The sequence below is a fragment of the Diceros bicornis genome, chromosome 2 (genome assembly GCF_020826845.1).
Source record: "Diceros bicornis minor isolate mBicDic1 chromosome 2, mDicBic1.mat.cur, whole genome shotgun sequence".
NCBI lineage: Eukaryota > Metazoa > Chordata > Mammalia > Perissodactyla > Rhinocerotidae > Diceros > Diceros bicornis.
Genome location: NC_080741.1, coordinates 48,989,481 through 49,003,691, shown reverse-complemented (window position 1 = coordinate 49,003,691; position 14,211 = coordinate 48,989,481). Strand labels below are relative to the sequence as shown.

Genomic DNA, 14,211 nt, shown 5'->3' with positions numbered 1-14,211 from the left:
TGAAAATTAAACAAGCTTAGCTCAGATTTTAAGATTTTATTTTTCTAAGAGGGCTCCAAATCCTCTTTTTTTCTCTTTCTTTTCAGTATTCACGTGATTGAACGGCGTGCTCTTCCTGAGTTTTTCAATGGAAAAAACAAATCCAAGACTCCAGAGATGTGAGTGAAATGTAAAGATGTAATCCTCATACCATTACATATTTGAATGAGGCCAGTGTTTGGAAAAATTGTTTATTTATATGTGTTTGGCAGGGGGTTCTCAAAGCACACTTCTGAGTTAATTTTTGCTAATGTGTGGCAGTTTGCAAATATCTTACTCCATTAGAACAATGTTCATATCTCAGCTGCACGGCATTCCTTGCTTCAAAGGAAATTGTTTCAGATTTTTTTCTTCCTCAACCTTGAACTACATTCACATCAGCTCTTGCAGCTAAAGATTGAATTTAGTAACGTATTGACTAAAATAAGTTCAGATTTCTCCCTAACAGTTCCCACCTTGTGTGTACATGTGTATTATGGATTATATAATTTTATGTATAACAATCTAGGAGAAAATGAAATCTTTATCTTATTTTTCTGATGAATGATTCTTAATTAAAAGAATGTCAGATATGATGGTATAACTGCATATGATGGTATAGCTGCATATGAATTGATCTTAATTACATAAAGCATTGTTGTACTTTTGCATTGGAAATAGAAAAACTTTTATTGGAAGGAAGAAGTTTGTGAGGAAGTATTTTTGCTTTTGCCTGGTGACCCTTAAATATACAATTCTGGAAATCCTTGCCCCTAAAGTAAATCCACACCTGTCATACTATAAACACCTTTCCACGTCTTATCTTCATAGTATTAATCCGTTGTCTTTTATACGCATGTGACTGGACAAACAGATGTCTTTTGTTTAAGTTGTTAGGGAAGGATAATTTTCCACATAAAACACGTGACATAATATAGAAGATTGAATAATAAATATTTTCTGGTGGTAGATTGTCCATGATAGTTTGGGATTCTAAGTTTAGATATCAAAGCTAATTGCAGCCTTTCTGTAACAAAGCTGTAAGGAGTCATTTAAAAGCAGAACCAGAGATTTGACATAAGAAACTCTCTTAGTTTCCCTGATAGTTTTTCCACCTATTCAGACGTGGTGTATTCTTCCAGCTAATTTGCCTGTTGCCGCCAGTTTGCCTTTTGCCAGCATTTGTAAATACTTATGATTCTTTGCAGTCTTTTGTTTAAAAGCACAGTTGAGTAGTTTGGCCCATTTAAATTTGTAAATTCACCTTTCAGTCTTTGTTTATCCACCTGTGTTTGTACAAGACTGTTTTTGAGCAGTATACCTTTTCTGCTCTGATGTAGCTAACCTCAAGCTGCCAGACTTTTGTTTTACTTTTGTAGCAAGAACTTTTCCTAGGTCTCCAGCTTCTTAACACTCTTGTTCTAAGTATTTTGTGGCAGAAGTGTGTGGGTACGTTGTAGAATCTGCTATGACTCAGAATCTCAGTTTTTCTCTCCTTTTTTAAGTGTTGTTGTCTTACCTCTGAGTTGGGCTTCATGGGTTCTATTCGTTGCCTACCTGGAATCTCTCTGAAAAACTGCCAACCAGAAGGTATATAGTCATTGTCAGAGCTAAATCCACATGTGGCTCTAGAAAGAGTATAGAAATGAGATGCAGCGTATGTTAAGAGCATGGATTCCAGAGCCACCACTCTGTACTGAATTTTAGACTCACCACTTACCAGCCTTGTGGACTAGGACAAATTCTTTAGTCATGCTGTGCTTCGCTTTCCTCATTTATACATAGAATAATAATAGACTCTACGTTATAGAGAGATTGTGAGGATTAAATGAGTTACTGCATGGAAAGTGCTTAGAACTATGCCTGGCACACAGTAAATGCAAGACCCATGATAGTTAATGAGACAGCCTGAGTAACCATGTGTTATTTGCAAATTCTGCAGGCAACTAAACTAAGGATTTATCCATACACATCTGTGACCAAGTTTGTATTTATGTTACTTCACATTAACTTCATCATATTACTCTATTTTACTTATTGTTGTTAAATATTAGTAAACAGTTGTTTTGCATATTAGGAGTTCTTACCCTGAGTTATACTTGTGACTGTGAATTCTCAATACAGTATTACCGTTGTTTGTTGGACTGTGGTCTTAACTTTTTGTTGTATTTGGTTGTGAGGAATATGAAGACTTTTCGCTCTATGAGTTATTGTTTCTGAAAGGATATGTGTCCACCTTATGCATTTTGCCATTGCTTTTTAGATACTTGGCATACCGAAATTTTATGATTGACACCTATCGCCTAAACCCCCAAGAATATTTAACCAGCACTGCTTGTCGAAGGAACTTGACTGGAGATGTGTGTGCTGTGATGAGGTAAAATGACTTGTTCTCAGACGCTTCACTGCATGTGGTTATTGATGCATTGCTGTTTGATGTTTGATTGATTAAACTGGCTGTTTTCTTGGTTAATAAAATACCTAAATCTTTTGTCTTTCACTTAGGGATTAAATATTTTTAAAACCTTAGCATTTTCTCCTCTTTTTAAGATTTTATAATTTACATCTTTTATTTTATAGTCAAATCAGAAAATGACTATAGATAGAGAGTGGATTGGGGTGGGGAGTGGATAAGCTCTGTGCCCTATATCTGTCTAAAGAAAAAAACCAAAAGGTGGATCTCCTTCTGTGAATGTGGTCTGTGTGTGAGTTCTTTCAGCATGGACTTAACTGAGCATTTGTTCACTTATTTCTGTGATTGAAATGCTTAGGCTTATACTAGGTTTTGGGGTGCTGTAATATCAGCATTATTTTGAGTTTGTAGAAATTGTCCCTCATAAAGCAAACCAAAATTGTCAATTTGTGATGGTTCATAGCCTACAGACGACATATTTACTTGTATTTGTTTTTTAATGAGATGTAATGATGGTTATGAAGGAGATGAGGTACATTTTCTAGATTGTAACTTTCAGAGCTTTATTCTTCAGGGTTCATGCCTTTTTAGAGCAATGGGGGCTTGTTAATTACCAAGTGGATCCAGAAAGTCGACCCATGGCAATGGGACCTCCTCCTACTCCTCATTTCAATGTGTTAGCTGATACCCCCTCTGGGCTTGTGCCTCTCCATCTTCGATCACCTCAGGTAAATTAATGCTGTCTTTTCTTCGCCTCTGGATGGTAACAGACCACCACTTCTAGCATTCATATTCAAGGAATTATGATTATTGTCATGTAATAGTGCTGTTTCTTAGCTGATAGGTTTTGTTTGTTTTTATCTCTTGTAGATGTTTGACTTCATAAGAATATTTAGTGTTTAAGATAATGCTCTCTCATTAATCCCAAGACTCTATGCCTTATCTTAGCGTGTTATAGATTTACTTTCATACTTATGACTCCTTTTATCACTTCTGCCATCAAAGCTGCTAATAAACAAAGAGATTATTTAAATCTGTTAAATTGTTTAAAACTTCTTTCCCTTCCCAACATTTGGAAAGTGGACATCCATACACATGTTCTTGAAAAAATTATTGTCAATTGGATTATGTGTAGCATTAAGTTGGAATAACATGAATCCAAGCTATATATTGCCCTCCATTGTGAAATAGAAGATTATATTTAAGAAAATTTGTTGTCTATTTTCTTTGTGACTTAAAACAGGCAGAAAAATGTTTTTTACATGTTGAAATTTTGTTAGAGGTGTAGTATGGAGGTGTGAGTATTTATTTTCTTGTAGAATCTCTGCCAGGCGTGGTTTAAATGCCATTATTAAATAATTCTTTAAAAACTTCCATCCCCTTGACTTTGTAGGGGTTAATACAGCCATTTATCATTTATCTGACTCATAGGTCCCTGCTGCTCAGCAGATGTTAAATTTTCCTGAGAAAAACAAGGAAAAACCAATTGATTTGCAGAACTTTGGTCTTCGTACTGACATTTACTCCAAGAAAACCTTAGCAAAGGTAAGGATTTCTTTCAAGAGAGACATGGACTATAATCCAGCATGCCTTCTTGGTTTGTCTTCTTCTTTTTTTTTTTTGGTGAGGAAGATTAGCCCTTAGCTAACATCTGTTGCCAATCCTCCTCTTTTTGCTGAGGAAGATTGGCCCTGGGCTAACATCCATGCCCATCTTTCTCTTTATATGTGGGGTGCCTGCCACAGCATGGCTTGATAAGTGGTGCCTAGGTCCATGCCCAGGATCCAACCTGCGAACCCTGGGCAGCTGACATAGAGTGTGCAAACTTAACCAGTATGCCAGTGGGCTGGCCCCCTGTTCATCTTCCTTTTAAGAAGCATCATTTCCCTAAAAAACTTAATTTATTTTCTATAGTGTAAGGAGGTGAACTTTCTACTTAAATCTGATGGCATTTTATAAAAAAACAATTACGTTATCTAACCTTTTTTTTGTATGGTTAGTAGATAGTTATTTAAAAATAACTATGATTAATGTGTTAAAGAAAATAGAGGAAAAAATGGAGAATTTCAACAGACAATTAGAATATAGTCACGCGCTGCATAATGGCATTTCGGTCAACAGTGGACTGCATATAACGACAGTGGTTCCATAAGATTAGTACTGTATAGCCTGGGTGTGTAGTAGGCTATACCGTCTAGGTTTGTGTAATAAGCATGCTCTGTGATGTATGTGATGAAATCTCCTGACGACGCATTTCTCAGAACATATCCTTATCGTTAAGCGATACATGACTATATATAAAAAGAATCAAATGAATATTGAATAATTGAAAATATACCTGAAATTAACTCATTGGATGGGTTTAACAGCAGGCTGAGCACAGCAGAAGACAGGACATTGAAATCGGCAGGTTAGTAGAAATATTAAAACTGAAACACCAAGAGAAAAATTGGTTGAAGTTGGGGGGACAGGACAAAGAGAAAAGTGTGTAAGAGACATATGAGGTACAGTTGTAAGAATTAATATTTATCATTAGACACCTGTAAGAAGAGAAAGAATGCAATATAAGCAATATTAATATAAGAGAAAGAAAGCAATATAAGAGAGACTGAACAGATCAAAATTTGGATAAGAGAAAACCATACCCAGGCACATTATGTTTAAACTCTTTTTTTTTTTTGCTAAGGAAGATTTGCCCTGAGCTAACATCTACTGCCAATCTTTCTCTTTTTTTTTCTTCCTTTTTTCTCCCCAAAGCCCCAGTACATAGTTGTATATCCCAGTTGTATGTCCTTCTAGTTCTGTGTGGGACGCCAGCTCAGCATAGCTTGATGAGTGGTGCGTAGGTCCATGCCCAGGATCTGTACCAGCAAACCCTGGGCTCCCGAAGCGGAGCACGTGAACTTAGCCACTATGCCGCTGGGCCAGCCCCCAATCTTCCTCTTTTTGTATGTGAGCCATTGCCACAGCATGGCCACTGACAGACAAGTGGTGTAGATCCACCCCCCGGAAACTGAACCTGGGCTGCTGAAGCAGAGTGCTCCGAACTTAACCACTAGATCAGCGGGGCTGGCCCTGCTTGAACTCTTAAAGCTAACAGCATAAAACCAGTCAAGGAGGGTGAGAGTGGGGGTGGGAGTAGAGTTGGGGAAGGACACATTAAATTCAAAGGCACAATAATAAAACTAATGTCTCACTTTTCAACACAAATGATAGAAGCCAGAGGACAATATAGTAAGATTTTAAAATACTAAAAGACGGGCCAGCCCTGTGGCTTAGCGGTTGGGTGCACGAGCTCCACTACTGGCGCCCTGGGTTTGGATCCCAGGCGCGCACCGAGGCACCGCTTCTCTGACCATGCTGAGGCCGTGTCCCACATACAACAACTAGAAGGATGTGCAGCTATGACATACAACTATCTACTGGGGCTTTGGGGGGAAAAAAAAGGAGGAGGATTGGCAATAGATGTTAGCTCAGAGCCGGTCTTCCTCAGCAAAAAGAGGAGGATTAGCACGGGTGTTAGCTCAGGGCTGATCTTCCTCACACACACACACAAAAATACTGAAAGAAAAACTCACTCTGGAATTTTATATCCAGTAGAAATGCCTTTCAGAACTGAAAGCGCGGTAAAGACCTTTGCAGGCATTCAAAAGGTGGAGAAGTTATCACTAGTACACACTGTAAGAAAATTAAAGGAAGTGGTTGAATGTCATTACCATAATATTGAATTGGAAGCCAGACTTGTAAACTACATACTGAATGGGTTTGTTAATATAAAATTCAGAGCCAAGAAAAACTAACGTGATTGTTGAATTCAAAATAATATCTACTTTTGTGGGTTGATATTAACTTGAGGTTTAAAGGAAGGAGGCTTTTGGGTGTTGATTTGAGTGGTTGCTACATAGATGTATAAGTAAAGTATCAATCTGTACACTTAAGATTTGTATATTTTGTTATACATACATTATACCTCAATAAATACAAAAGAAAAAATTTTTAAAATCAGGCAGAAACGTCTCATGGGCCCTGATGAGGTTATGCAACTCTTCCCTGAGCCAGGTTTTCTCAAGAGAAACACTTGGTGACTTAAGCCAGTAGGAATGGAGAAAATCCATCCTATACTTTGTGGCTGAGAAGTGGGGAAATGGTTGCTGAGGACCTACCCAATAAATGTTAGCCATGTCTAGGTGGTAGAGATCTTCCCTGTATTTAATCTAACTGATGGTCATTTCTGATGTTTGTGCATTAAAAGGTTAACCTTTGGGGGCCGGCCCGCTGGCATAGTGGTTAAGCGTGCGTGCTCCGCTGTGGCAGCCCATGGTTCAGATCCTGGGCGTGCACCGAGGCACTGCTTGTCAACCCATGCTGTGGCAGCATCCCATATAAAGTGGAGGAAGATGGGCATGGATGTTAGCCAAGGGCCAGTTTTCCTCAGGAAAAAGAGGAGGATTGGCGGTAGATGTTAGCTCAGGGCTAATCTTCCTCACAAAAAAGAAGAAAAAAAGTGGGGTCCCGCCCCGTGGCTAGTGGTTAAGTGCATGCACTCTGCTGCTGGCGGCCCCGTTTCAGATCCTGGGCACGCACCAACGCGCTGCTTGTCAGGCCATGCTGTGGTGGCATCCCACATAAAGTGGAGGAAGATGGGTACGGATGTTAGCTCAGGGCCAGTCTTCCTTGGCAAAATGAGGAGGATTGGCATGGATGTTAGCTCAGGGCTGATCTTCCTCACAAAAATAAAAGGGGGGGGTTAACGTTTGGTTCTCTTAAAGAAGTGCTCAAGGAATCTGAGCAATATATTATAAGTTGTAGCTACATGCATCTTTTCTTTCTCACAAAGCCATAGTTTAGGGCTTTAATTCTGAAATACTTAGATTCTTCTTGTTATTCTTTAGTTAAATTTAGGACTAGTTATTTTTAGTACCTTTTTTAGACATTAACAAATATTTCAGGATGATATGGATTGAATACCAGGGAGACCTAGGAAATCATAATTTAATTTTTACCTGCAGTGTTTAGCACAAGTGCACAGAATGGTTGAGTCAAATAAATTGAGAAACTGTTGACATAAACAAGGAAATCATGGACTGTGGAAATTTTCTCCTCATTTATTAAATTGTGATTTCCCAAAATAGAGTTTTCAGGGAAGGAATATGTTTGAACATATATTTTGAATTAGTAACATCTACAGCTAAAGAATACTGTTGAGTATACCACATGTCCTGTCCTCTGCACATCTATGGTGTAGGGTCTGTAAATCAAGATGTATGCATCAATTAATAAGTTTTAATTTTTATATCACACAAACTCAGTTTTCTTATACCCCCATGCTCACATAAATTGTAAGTTATAAGGGATTCTCATGGAAAAGGTGATTTCAAATTTAGGGAATCCCTTGGACATTATTTTAATCAAGAGATGTTAAAAATGAGATAATATGAACTTGTTGCAGTTGGAATCAAGAAATCTGCCAGAGCGCTTTATATCTAGTACAGTTTGTCCTTGAGTCTTGGAAAAAGTACTGCCTTTAAGTTATACTAAATATTTGTTTTATGTTTATAATATTATAGCTGATTCATGATATGCATTAAAATACTGTGCCTTTGTAGCTTCAAGAGGTATTTTGGAATGTCAAAATAATAGAAATAAAATATCTAAATATCCCTCAGTCCTTTGTAGACAGCAAGAAATCTTTGAAATAAGCCAGCCTTTCTGTTGGAAGTTTAGGTTTTTTACGCATTTTATTCCTGTTACTCAGGGACTTAAAATTTTGGTTGTTTGGGGAAAACAGCGCCCTGAACTTAGAAAAGAATCCTGTTCAGCTCCATAAGCAGCCTTTAGGAATAAGTAAATAAATTCTGATTTTGTTTCTTTAGAGTAAAGGAGCTAGTGCTGGAAGAGAATGGACTGAACAGGAAACCCTTCTGCTCCTGGAGGTAAGCAGATTAATGATGGAGCCCCTTTATTCACATATGAGATGCGTGCTGTTTCTGTGACTAGCATTTTAAATATACCTTTGCAATTTATCCTGAAAATTTTTGATCCATGTAATGTGTTTTAGTAGAATTTTCTTGGGCCGTTAATATTTAAATATCACACTGGAGGTGATGTGCTGGCTGTCAGTATGGGAGATCAAGCCTGGGTGTGTGTTATTTTGGCCCAGGTTGGTTTTTTTTTTTTTTTAATTGTTTTGCCAACATGTAAACAAATATTGGAGTTTTGCCAAAGTAGTCTAGATTTCTAACTTTTACTTCAGAATTTGAAGATCTGGCAGTTCTGAGATCTCATTCCCACATAGCAATAATTGGCTGTTCTTGAGTAGCAGATGTTCCTTTGAAGTGGGGCATTTCTTCAGATACCAGTTTTTCTTAACCTAGCCCACCTCAGTCATTGTAGATTACTTCCCTAGTGTGTGCTGTGTGCATTTGAGTGTACAACCATTATGTTTCGCAGAAGGATTCCAGAGAAGTAGCTAAAGACATCTGCCATTGAAAACACTACTTTGTTTTTGAAAGCAGAAGACTGTGGTAAACCAGTGATAATGCATGGTATCTCTGTCAATCAGTTTATTGAATGCTTATTTGGATTTCTTCATGTCTTTAGTGATTCTTGCAGATACTTATACAACTAGATCTTAGCAATTATTTCTACTCTAAAGGGTAGGAAAAAAAGAATGTTTGGTTCCATATTTATCACTCGTTTCTGAAGAAGGACCATTTGTCTTTAGTTACAGAACAACAATTATTTAAGTAAGATGGAGACTACATGACATCACTTAGTGTTTATGGATAGAATGTGTCTCTGGGTGCTGAATTAGGACCATATGAGGAAGTTGATGGTTAAATCTGTTGAGAATGCTTTTGCCTGCAAGGAACAGAAAATCTGACTAGCAGTAGATTAAACTAAAAGGACATTGGATTTTTGTTCAACTAGATTTCTTCAGATTGGCAATTCCAAGATTCCTTCCACTGCTCAATTATATCATCAAGTCCCTAGCTTTTCTATTGTTTTGTTCTAACTTCCTTAGCTGTCCACTTTTTATCTCTGTATTGTCTTCTGGTCACAGGAAGGCTGGTTAGTTGCAGGCTTCACATCCCCATTCAAAACAGGGAGAAAGTTGGGAACTTTTCTTGTTAGGCTCTTCTTGGAAGGAAAAGCTTTCCCTGAAGCCCCCATCAGTCTTTCTTTTCTGTCTCATTGATCAGAATGGGTCTCATAACCACCTAGTACCGTGTGTGATCCTGGGAAAACTAATTCCTGGCTTTCCAGTTTCGATAGTGGGGTCAACCTGAAAGAAATTGATGGTTGCTGCTGGTAATTTACTGACCGCATCTGCACCATTTATAACTAGAACATTAGAGCAGTGAATTTACAGAAGAGAGCTCCCTTTCACTAGAGTATTCCATCTGATCCAAAGTTGTATATCAGAAATCAAGCATCAAATAATAAGATTAGAACAGGTCAGCGGTTCTCAAACTTTTTGGTGTCAGAACACACTTATGCTCTTAAAAATTATGTTGAGGACTCCAAAGAGTTTTCGTTTATGTGACTGTATCAGTATTTTCTATATTAAAAATTAAAACTGAAAAATATTTAATTCAGTTAATAGCAAACCCATTACAAGTCAACATAATTAACATTTTTATGAAGAACAGCTTTTGGAAAGCAAAAGATGCTAGTGAAAAGTATGGCGTTGTATATTTTAGGAAATCTATAATGTTTGGCTTACCAGAATACACAGATTTTCATATTTGCTTTTCCATCAGATAGATTGTTTTAGTTTAAGTATATTAAGAAAATCTGGCATCACCAGGATATGTAGTTGCAAACAGGAAAAGTATCTTAATGACCTTTGCAGATAATTTTGGATATTATTCTTTGTACTACATTAAAACTTGACGAGTGGTAGTTTGTTGAAGGTTAGTTACCACATGGAATCCATTGGTCTCTTGCGCTTGTGATGGATCTTTTATCCATATATGATTGCGTAACATCTTGCATTGATAAATTGAAAAATATTGGTTTACTGAATTATGCAGATCTTCCAAATGTTGATACAGTTCATTATACAATATCAAAAAAATCTCATTTGATATTACTACCAATCGCATCTCAGCAGAAAAAGTCTTTTAAGTAGTAGGACAAGCTTTCATGGCAGATACCTATTTTTCAGAGTTCTAATTTTCACTTAATCGTTGACAACAAACACCATCAGTTGTTTTCCTTGAAGTGATGTTTTTGAGAATTCTTGTTTATTTCTGAGCAAATGTTGGCCAGATAACTGTCTGTGAAACCATGGTGTGTTAGCCATTCATTCTAGTAAAAATGTTGTTCGAGGAAAATAGTAGCTAGTTGAGTTTGAAACTCAAACTATTGTACAAGTGCTTTTCCTTTAGACAGCCATAATGCTTTGATAGTTGATATTTAGTCCTCTTGTGTACCCCCCTTTTCTAGCACCAAATATTAAATACACATGGGCTTAGACGTTTAGAGTCAATAAAATTATTTTTACTGTTTCATTAAGAAAACATTTAAGTATAGTTGGCTTATTTTGTTTTTGTGAGTATGTGGCAACGAAGAATAAAGTGACTATTAAGACACTCTGGTACCACTGCCTGGATTCATGCTAAGGGGCCTGTGATTCACCCACCATTGCTTTTCACCATCGGTACAAATGTCAACATAATGAAAAAGGCAATAATATCCTAGTGTTATTATGAAAATGGTTTTGATCTCTCAGTTACCCTGAAAGTCTGGTGCCCATGGGTCTCCAAACCACACTATGAGTTACACTGGGCCTGATAACGCACGTTTCTGTATTACTTTGTTTTTTTTGAGTTGTTCCAACAGTTGTGGTTCCTTAAGTTTTAGTGGTGTATTACCTATTACCTTTTCTTTCTTACACCTTCTTCTACTTTTCCTTGTTCTCTGTCTCTCTTCTGTGTGTCTCTTTCTGGGTCAAAATTCAAAAAGATTTCTTCCTTTTGGGTTTTTACTGCTGTTTTAATTTATTCTCATCTGCCCATTCAGTATCAGTGATGTACAGAGAGCTTTTTGTTGAGCCACTTTTTGTTTATTTCAGGGCTGTTTTGTCTAGTCTTATCTGTCATGGATGTTAATTTAAAAGTTCTGAGGGAGGCCGGCCCGGTGGCGCAGTGGTTAAGTGTTGTGTGCTCCGCTGCGGTAGCCTGGCGTTCGCAGGTGAGGATCCCGGGTGCTCACCGACACACCACTTGTCAAGCCATGCTGTGGCGGCATCCCATATAAAGTAGGGGAAGATGGGCACGGATGTTGGCCCAGGGCCAATCTTCCTCAGCAAAAAAAAGAAGAGGATTGGCATTGGGTGTTAGCTCAGGGCTAGTCTTCCTCACAAAAAAAAAAGAAAAGTTCTCAGTACTTGCAGAGGAGTATAATATGCTTTTGTATTGCTGTTTCAGAATCTTAGGGCTCTGGGAATAAATTTAGTTGTGTAACACCAACTGGAATAACAGTCTCACTATCAGTTCTTTTTCTTGCTGCACATTGATACTCAAAATTTTCTCCTCGTCTACGTTTAATATCGGTGGATGGTAAATACAGAGTGAGGTCAGAATGGCTGAGCTACTGTTTACCTTGAACATACCCAAGAAAACCACAGTATCCTTACACAGTAGTGTGTTTTCTTTCCTGCAGCTGGGACCTGTGCAGTAGTTGATTGTTTTTCTTTTAAGCATGTAGTTGAATCAACAGGCGTTGTCTGTGCTTACACAGAGAGAAATAAAAGGCTTCTGAATGGCATTGTTTACTGCTAACACCTTCTATTTATATAGTTTATTTATTGGTAACAGCTTAAGAACATGAAGTCAGGCGAAAAATTTTTAATGGATTTATAACCAAAAACACAGTCAGTTTCTCTCTAATACGTAGGTAAATAGATAAATTTGGCACCATGCCAAATATTTCAGATTATTCTTTTATTTTAAAAAGACTATTTGATATAGTCGGTTATCAAAGCATAGTTGTATGGAATGCAGCAGGTTATCATCTTTGGTTATGTTCAGTTCATTGTCTTATTACAAATGCAGGAGGCATAATTTCAATTTTACAAATAACCAAAGTGAAATCTACATGTTGGACAAATGAATGCAGTTTGAAAAAGATCTTTAATTGGTAGACATGGAGGATAATATGAGGCTCTATGTTATTAGCCTTTTTTTTTTTTTAAATATTGCATAACGTCAAGGTGATGGAGACTTGTTTGAATAAGATTTTATTTATAAAGTGTGTGAGGAATTTCATGTTTCACCTGAAAATCCGTCATCGGTATAAGATGCCACAAAGGCTAACTCAATTCTTATGGCAGTTTGAAATTGCATTGATAGAATCAGGGTGCCAAAATGAAAGAAGAAATGGTGCCATTCTATTCTATAGTGATTAAGGAAATTTTAAAAAGAGGCTTTTGCAATTTCTTTTAAATCCACAAGTAATAACAGTATTCTTCCTGGTCATTTAGAATTGCCTTGGGCTTGAAATTGACAGAACTTGAATCTGTGAGCTTATTGGTTCTCCTTTGTTAACTTTAGTCTTTCTCATGCCTGCTTTGCTTTCTCATGCCTTGTATTTATTTTCCCTTAAATAATTAATGGACATAAAATCTTGTACCTGCAAATAAAATCCACTAGGGTTATTAATATTTGTTTGTCACTAGAAGAGTTTCTCACATATTTTATACTGGCTAGATTTATAGAAACAATCACATTAGAAGATATTCAGTAAAGTAAACAGCATCAAATTTTCTGACAGTATGCATGCACTTGATATACCTTTCCTTGATATGCAACCCGAGAAATATTTTTTCCTGTGTAATTTTGAATTATGCTTTAGATGAGTATGTCTTCCAGTAAAAAACTTGTCTTGAAGAAAAGCCTTTTTTCACAGGGTTGTGTTTTTTTTTTATGTTTGGAGCCATGGAAAAGTCAAATTCCTTTCTTGGTTTAGTCCAGTTCCCTGTGGTTAAGTTCAGCAAATTTTATTGGTACTGTGTCTCAGGCACTGTAATAGACACCATAGATTGAGATGGCTAGGCCATAGTCTCTATAAGGGATTTATAGTCTAGTGGATGACAGAAACAGATAAAATGAAAAATGAGTGCCTTGTCCTCAGCTACACAGTTCGAGGTGCACCCAGAGCACAACATGTACAGAGGGAATGGCTGTGTAGCTGGGCTGGGTGAATGAGATGTTATGGACAGCTTCCTGGGAATGGGACAGCTCTGTTGGTTCTAATGCATGATATTTCTAGTGCAGAACAAACTGTACATAGGTACAATACCTAGGAACAGTGTGGGATCTGGGTACTCCTGGAACAGAACAGTAGAGAGTGGGGTAAAAGAAGTAGGCAGAGCCCCGATCATGTTTGGCCTTAATTCCATAAGATAATGATGAGCGATGAAATAGTTCTAGACAGGAGAGAGACAGTGTCTTGTGTGAAACATATTTCACTCTGGCAACAGGAAGAAGGGTGAATTTAAGGATAGAGAGACATGCAATTCTAAGAATCCAGGTAAGTAATGGTGATTACCCAGGTTATGGCAGGAGGAATGAAGGTGCTTTGTAGTAGTATAAAACATCGACTAATAATTTTTCTCTGTATGTCACTTGTCTCTTTCCTTCCTGGCCAGTCTGTCATCATGTTCTGCTTTGAAAACATCTCTTCAGTCTGCCCCTCTTATGTAATGCAACCATCAGTGCACAGACTCAGCGCTTCACTGTTTCTCAGCCTTATGCTTTTCTGGATGCTGACTT

The 14,211-nt window shown here is 37.4% G+C and overlaps 1 protein-coding gene across 2 annotated transcripts in view; it reads left to right on the top strand.

The window, feature by feature from the left end:
• SMARCC1 (SWI/SNF related, matrix associated, actin dependent regulator of chromatin subfamily c member 1) overlaps window positions 1-14,211 on the top strand; it is a 177,264-nt gene that overhangs the window by 80,082 nt on the left and 82,971 nt on the right. For both annotated transcript variants that reach the window (XM_058557364.1, XM_058557354.1), the window contains exons 15-19: window positions 87-158; window positions 2,282-2,395; window positions 3,006-3,159; window positions 3,863-3,976; window positions 8,305-8,364. In XM_058557364.1, coding sequence (XP_058413347.1) covers window positions 87-158; window positions 2,282-2,395; window positions 3,006-3,159; window positions 3,863-3,976; window positions 8,305-8,364 — 514 coding nt within the window. The remainder of the gene's footprint in view (window positions 1-86; window positions 159-2,281; window positions 2,396-3,005; window positions 3,160-3,862; window positions 3,977-8,304; window positions 8,365-14,211) is intronic.